Raw genomic sequence first — 8266 nt, forward strand, 5'->3', positions numbered from 1 at the left:
CAGATGAGAGAGTTTATTCTTATTATGGGATAAAGGATAGCAGGAGACTCCTGACCTTTATTTAAAGTAATCTTTTATGTATATTTATTTCTCTCAATGAGCCGCTGTAGATTTTTTTCATGTGTGTATGTATGTGTATATATATATATATATATATATATATATATATATATATATATATATATATATATATATATTTATTTATATATATATATATATACATAAATGTGTGCATGTTTGTTTTTTATTTAAAAAATACCTGAACTGCAAGTGCACGGACTACAGTCACAAATATCACTCTGTGAAAATATTCGTCGCATTTAGGAGTGGAAAACAAAACAAGCGGTGTCCACTAATGACGAAATGCCATTGTAAGATAAGGACCGTAATGAACCTCGTTCGAGAAGCTTAATTAAGGGGTAATTAGAAGAAGACTACTCTGGATCGGCTTAATTATGCCTTTGAATCCAGACTTCAGATTGTAATTAAGATTCCAATTTTAGCGATTTTCTACCTTTATGTGATCATTTGCACTGACGGTTTTGTAAAAAGTTTTTTGAATAAAACTAAGAAATAAAAACGGAAAATTAGAGAGAGAAACAAGCATGTTGTCAGTAGACATTAATATCGCTTTAGAAATAAACTAAAGGTTCTATTTTGATAAATACTACCTTTTCCATTTATAAATTATAGTTACTAATAATTATAGTTACAATTATAGAAAAGTCTGCAATTTTTTTCCGAATTTAGCATTCGTAAGATTAATATATATAACGCTAGAATGTTAATTTAACACTATATTTAACATTGACCGTTTTGGTATGATTATAATATGTAAATTGTTCAACCGATCGTAAAAACTACAAAAATGGTAATAATCTCTCTCAGGTTAGCTTAATTTTTGACCAGTTCTAAAGCTGTATTTATGTTGGATCAAGCCGTAGGTTACTGCAGATGAGATTACTGTAGCCATGTTGGATACAGCTTTAGAACGGGTCAAAAATTAAGCAAACCAGAATTTTCTAATATAAAGAATCATGCCTCCATATGCAAAAATTGAAATAAATAAAAAGCTCTTCTCTATTATTGGTGGAACAAGCCATAGCAATTACCTAACTACCCTTGAGTCCTTATACATCAAACGGCTTGTTCCTTCTTTGAATTCTAACGTTTTCCGCTTCTCCTCTTTATCTTGCATAACTGAAGTCGTAGGTTGGTGTCAAGCTTTGGTCATTCGTTCTTCTCCTTCCCCTTTGGATGGTTTGGTGAGAATGGTTCCTTTTTTACTATATCCTTTTAATTTGTATTGATTTTTAATTTTATAAATACTTTTTTTCTCTTAACTTAATCTTTTTTTATATAGAAAATTATGTTTGTTAAACTTTAAAGTATTTTATGTTGTTCTTACAGATTGAAGATGCACATAGATAATGTTAATAAATATGGCCCTTTTGTTGCGTTTGTTGGACCCTGCTGAGTGCTGTTATATATATATATATATATATATATATATATATATATATATATATATATATATATATATATATATATATATATATATCTATATCTATAATTGTCAGTAATTTGAATGTTATCTTCAGCCATAATTGTGTAATTATTGTAAACTGTCGGCATAAGTAGCAGATTGAACGCAAACTCCTGTAATAAGTAGAAGTCTCAGTGTAAGCATTCGTAATTCGTAGTAATCATTGATTAAATAAGTATAAGATTGCGATCCTGAAAATAATTTCAAATGAAATTCATCATAATAATCAAACATAAAGAGAAACACGAAATCCAACAAAATATTTTAGAAATAGATTTTTCAAATTCCAAAACGACTCCAAATTCTGCATCTGTTGATTAACCGGCGTTCCATGACTTAATTGGCCAATTCGGGGCCGTGGTTTGGCCATAGGCCGAATTCATATCCTCCCTTTGCCCAAATCAAAGTTTATATAAATTCCGGAATTGACATCCCGTCCGGATTTCGAAATTCTCTTGTGCAGCCAAAGAGATGGCGGCATTAATGCAAACATAAAATGCTCCTGTTTTTGTCAATGCAATGTAAAATCAATATGCAATTTTTTATTTGTGTAAACATTACGCGTTTTAGAGCTAAATTGAGTTTTGATTGGCTTAATTTATCTGCAGCGCAAATAAACACTACATAGCGGAAGTGACGATCGGTTTGAATAATAAATGGTTATATCCGTCTCTTTTTAATGAAGCAGCGAGTTCATATGATAGGCATTTCGTTTAATCCACGTTTTGGTCTGCGAGACATTTTCGTAACTTTCATCATATGGCTTTACTTTTTAATTCTTTAATACGATGGGAATCTGTGAATCTAAGGACATATTTCATAATGTTTTTTTCAACTGAGTTGGGATCACATATTTATTAATTTTCTTTCTTAGGTTTTAAGTATTATTACACATTAACCCAATGGTTCCCAAAATTTTTCTGGTCGTTACCCACTTTTCATACAGGAGGATAGGATACTTGTCCATGGCCCACCGCCCGCCTGTAAAACCAAAGGAGTTTATTGGGTAGGCAGCCTGTGGAGGCTGCCTACCCAATAAACTCCTTTGGTTTTATATGTACACATTCTGTTACATGACCCGCCAGGTGACCATGGCTCCCAGTTTGGAAACCACTGGTCTAACCAATTGGAAATATATGATCGCTAGCTGACCAACCGGCACTGCCCAGTTAGTACTGTGCTAACTGTCCCATTTATCCCGGTATTATTGTGGTGACTGTTCATTCATCCAGACATTACTGTGGTAACTAACGGGGGCGTGTCGTCCGTGATGTTCCATAAGAAAAAAATGTAAAAAATAAGACGGTGAAATTCGGGAAAGGGGGTTGTGGGGGTGGTTGTAATTATATTGATGTCCCCATCTAACTATTTTCAAATAATACTCTTGGTAATATTAACCTATGTTTCAAATTTTAAAATTATGGGCAAAATAATAAGAAAGTTATATTGGGAAGGAGGCCATAGGGGGGCCATAGAGGGTCCCCATGGCCCCAAAACTTCTTATAGCAATTTATTTATAAATAATGCAATTGTTGACAGTAACCCATCCTGTAAATTTGACCAAAATCTGCCCCAACGCAAGAAAGTTATATTCAAGGAGGCCCCACACGGCCTTGAACGGTTTGATAACTATTTGGAGTAATGCAATTTGCACCAATAGTCTATGTTTCAAATTTGAACCAAATAGGCTCAAAAATAAGAAAGCTACGTTTAAGGGGGCTTGTGGGGGGAGGTAAAAGTAATAACTTTTTAGGGGTGTTTTTAAGAAGATCTAATTAGCCTATGTTCGAACCCTACACTGGTTTACTGGTGTAGACTTTCACTTGGAGCAAACAGACAAACAAACAAATAGACATGTTTTCCCGCTTTATATAATAGATTACTGTGGTGAGTGTCCCATTTATTCAAATATTACTGTGCTGACTGTCCCCTTTATCCAGCTACTAGCTGACCAACCTGACGCTGCCCAGGATAACTGAATGGCAACCAACAAACTCTCTCTCTCTCTCTCTCTCTCTCTCTCTCTCTCTCTCTTCCCATCCTTTTTCCTCCCTAACACCCCCTCTATTCTCTCTCACTGCCTCTCCTCTCACTCTCTCCTTCTCCCACCCTCCCTGACTATTTCCCTTTTTCTTCTCGCTAACACCCCCTCATTCTCTCTCTGTCACCCCTATCCCAACCCCCAACCCTAGTGGTGCTATTGATATCTTACCCCCAAAAGTATTCTTTTTCCATATAGTGAGTCATATGTATACCAAAATTAGGTATGATCAATTCTTTAAAATTTATTTAGTTACTATGGCTACCAACAGAACCAGCTCCATTTCAGAGAAGCCCTTCCCAACCCCAACCCCCAACCCCTTTGGTGCCCTTTTAGAAACGGTCCTCAAGTGACAGTTCTATCTTTTCATTGAAACCTTCACCCTTCGGTAAACTGACAGGTATTACTTACTGTGGCGAGCTCCCTTATTTACATAAATTACTGTGGTGACTTGTTCTTCTATCCAGGTATTGGAGTCCTTTTGTGCCACTTTGTCCAGGTATTACTACACTGCTCTGCCCCTTTAATCCAAGTATTATTGTGGTGACTGTCGTTTACATCCAGGCATTACTGTGCTGTCAGTTCCTTTTATCCAGCTATTACTGTGGTGACTGAAAAGTATTTTTGTGGTCTCGAGTACAAGAAATGCTGTGTATGATAAACAATCATTAACCAAGTATTACTGTTCTGTTTGTCCTTTTACCCGCAGGTTTTAGCGTGGTTGTGGCTGTCCCTTCTATGCAAAAATACTGTGCCACTTTATTTTCGTGGCTGTAACATAATTCATAATATAATTATGACGTTTTTGCCTTTTTCGAGATTGAAACGGTATCTGTTCTTATGGTTGTCAAAACGCAGTGGATTGATGTTCATCGACACCTGTGAAGGAATTGTCACTAAAAATTCTCTTGTCAACTGAATTCAAATATCCGTCCCATTCCATATTTTCTAATCATTGAATCTCTCGTTATAGATGTCAACATACTTTTGCAATATTGGATATTGATTATATGTTTTGATATTCGCAGCAGCTGTTTGTTCTAATGTAAGTGCATGAATTAATATATTATATATATATAATATATTATATATATATATATATATATATATATATATATATATATATTTATTTATCATATATATATATATATATATATATTATATCATATATATATATATATATATATATATATATATATATATATATATATATATAATATATATTAGACAGAACTTTATCTTTATTAGTCAGGCGTACCTAAATCCATTGTCATAATACAAAGAGTAGTCGTAGACTCAATTCTCTGCAAGCTGTGAAAGAGAGATGGAAGGTTTCATCCTCCGAAATCTTGTCTTTGGAGACCCAATGTTTATCGGGGACAGATTGCTAAACAACGGCAACAAAAATCTCCACTTTCCATTTGCATATAAACAGGTGACTGAGTCCGGGTTCGGATAACTGCTGCGATTTTTAGCGGTAAAAAAATATGAAAATGAAAATCGGCTGGAACGTATTTTTTTCCCAAAAATGGAAAAACTGTGAACACTGGGCAATGATTTGTGGAAAATCGATGCCCATGATTAAATTTATAGTAATTTCTTATGTTTAACCTAATAATTAAAAAAAACTGGCAAGATGATTAACCCTGACATTTAATTTTGAATGAATATGAAAGTATCTGCTGTAACGAAGTCGGCATTTTTCATGGCGAAAATCCGGTGAACTCTCATTCACTTTTTCATAAATGTAAATTTCGTTCTCTTTCCCTGATATTCATAAATAATCGACGAATGTTGACATTATTATAATTAATTACTTACCTCTTTTATGGAGGTTATGATTTTTAAAAGCGAGTAATTAGGTCGGTTTTCTTTGAAATAACATTGGTACACCGGAAATAATTGACGTGAGTGCACAAACGCTAAATAAGATAACATATAAAAAATAAAATTGCGTTTGTGTGTGTGTGAGAGAGAGAGAGAGAGAGAGAGAGAGAGAGAGAGATGAAGATGATTGAAAAAAAGTGACACAAAGGAAAAAGAGAGGTACGAACACGAATAGATTTAGAAGGGTGATAGAAAGGAGATAGAAAAGATAAATAGAGAAGAATATGAGAGTGAATAGGAAATAAGGAAGACAGGAGAGAACAGGATAATAAAAAGAGAAGAACATATGTAACGTAGTATTCCTTTCCTTAGCTTTCTACTGCAGCAGCCTCACAGGAGAGGCTAACCCCCCCAAAATGACTCCGGTAACTGACTGGTCCAATAATTCCGTTCCATTCATCGTGATCACCAAAGGGTCGTGGATGATTAACCTGTAATCATTCTCGGTGTGGCAATGAACGAGGACGAATCGCTCATAGACGGAGTTCTCAGTAGAGTGATGACCGGGTTTCGCCGAGCTAATTGATATTGGAGGTCTTGTTTGCATTTGCAATAATATCAGAATTATTATTTTTACTTTGCTGTCAGGGCGGACTTTCAAACGGGATTTATTTTCAAAACAGAAACGTTTAGAGTTATAGAGAATTCTAAATAGTGATTAGAATAAGGAGGTAGTTAGTCAAGATTTAACGATTAACAATTTATTGAACTGTAAAAATATATAATTTTCGAATATATATATTATATTATATATATAAGAACTTTTATCCATTTAATTTCTATAAATTCATTCTTTGGTGGAATCACTTTGTGTTGGTGGAATATTTACCTATATCCATATATATATATATATATATATATATATATATTGATATATATATAATATATATTATATATATATATTATAAAATTATTCTGATGTACCCGGCGTTGCTCAGGATAAAAAGGGGCATGCCATCCGTTTTATGGACAAACCCCTACAGGGTGGATTATGCAATCACTTCCAGTATAAGTAGTCACTTGGGATATAGCAATCTTATTCATTTCGGCATGGCACAGTTTATAGGAACGATATTCGATTGAAAATTAAAATTTGACATATGGCCCAGATGGATAAAATACATTAAGAATGGAGTTTGTGATGATATATTTACATGATATGACATAAGATACATGATATAAATTACAACTGTTATTAGTTTTGAAGTGCCTCATGATACACAACATTTTTCATTCTGCCATTAGGCATGCAAATAAATATATTATTGGGATTGATAACTCTCAAACACCCTACATATAGTTGACCATGTGAAAACACTGGCTCCTTCAGGTTTATGCCTACAATATCCAATGACTGACCTTGTGGCTTGTTAATACTCATTGCAGATCTCGGCTTTAAGGGGAATTGAAGGCATTTGAACTCAAAAGGTGTGTCATATGGGAAAAGAGGAATTCGGGGAATGAACACATCCCCTCCACTTGCTTTGCCAGTCATTATTGTAGCTTCCACGACTCTTGGCATCATATTTTTTATGATAAAGCGAGTTCCATCGCAAAGCAAAGCTTTGGTGGCTCTTAAGATTCTCAAAAGCATTACTGGTGGCCCAATCTTGAGTGTTAATCAGTGAGGTGGAAGTCCAGAGGGTTTTAAACTATTCAAGAACTCCACAGGATAGTTCACAACTTTATCTGAATCGAGAACAGTGTCTATGGACTTGTAACTGCATTCCTCACTGGGTAGCTGCTTCAGCAACTGCAGATTCGTGTCGTCAGCAGCGTCGTTCTTTAGTGCCAAGATGCCATGCATTCCCGGACGTGAGGTCTTGGATATGATTTATTGAATTTCCAACGGCAAAGTGACCAGACCATCCTGTCCACCAACCAGAGTCACATTGCCAACATCCAATATCTTATTAGAAAAGGCTCCTGCTTCCTCATCGCCACCTAATTTGACTCTCATGTTGGTTTGGAGTCTTAACTTCTGTACACTTCTCCACAAGTAGTACGACTTTATGCAGGTGTTTACCTCGTCACCTCTTGTTACCTTAGGGTAACTGGTAAAGTCTACCTGAAATCTCTTGCAAGGAAGATGGTTGTACCTCCCATTTTGCTGTGTGTTGTGCTTCAGATCTTGCAGGGCCCTGTCAAGAGCTTCGACTGTCCTCTTGTGACCCATGATGGCTTCATCCCAAATGACCAACCTGCAATCGCTAAGTAAGTTGCCCTTAAGAGTGCCACAGTTGATTTTGCCGTTTGACATTTCTTTCTTCAACAGGTTCAGAGGTAGTCTGAATGCAGAATGTGCAGTCCTTCCGCCAGTTAACAGAGTTGCAGCTATTCCGCTTGAAGCAACGGCTACTGCAATGTATTTCATTCGTTGCAATTTAGCCAAATAAGATTGATGACAAAAGTCTTGCCTGTCCCACCGGGTGCATCTAGGAATTACAGCCCTCCTGTTGCATTCTCAGTGCTTGAGACAACTGCATTATAAGCACTCCTTTGGTCCTCTGCCAATCTAGGTTCATTTTCTGATACATAGGGTGTTGTTTGCCTGCTCTGGCAGAGGGATACCAATTGAGGAGATTCCTTGCCCTCCCATAGCTTGTATTCGGGTATCCAGGTCCAGCAATGTTTCGTTTTACATATTGTTTGTTTCTGAAACTTTTCCTGGGGCTGCCTTTGATTTCTAGTATAGTGCACTTTGCTTTACTCGAAATAAATTCTCTCACAGACAATAAACATATAACTTACCTTGGGTGTGTCGTCAGTGCAGAAAAAATCACTGGTGATAA

The 8266-nt window shown here is 35.7% G+C and overlaps 1 protein-coding gene across 1 annotated transcript in view; it reads right to left on the reverse strand.

Moving 5' to 3' along the window:
- The window catches only part of LOC135200720 (uncharacterized), a 29655-nt gene extending 22374 nt beyond the window's left edge, over nucleotides 1–7281 (reverse strand). The window contains exon 1 of the mRNA XM_064229326.1: nucleotides 7209–7281. Within this exon, the coding sequence (XP_064085396.1) occupies nucleotides 7209–7281 (73 nt within the window). The remainder of the gene's footprint in view (nucleotides 1–7208) is intronic.
- Nucleotides 7282–8266: the final 985 nt, after the last annotated feature.

The sequence above is a fragment of the Macrobrachium nipponense genome, chromosome 27 (assembly GCF_015104395.2).
Source record: "Macrobrachium nipponense isolate FS-2020 chromosome 27, ASM1510439v2, whole genome shotgun sequence".
NCBI classification, from domain to species: Eukaryota; Metazoa; Arthropoda; class Malacostraca; order Decapoda; family Palaemonidae; genus Macrobrachium; species Macrobrachium nipponense.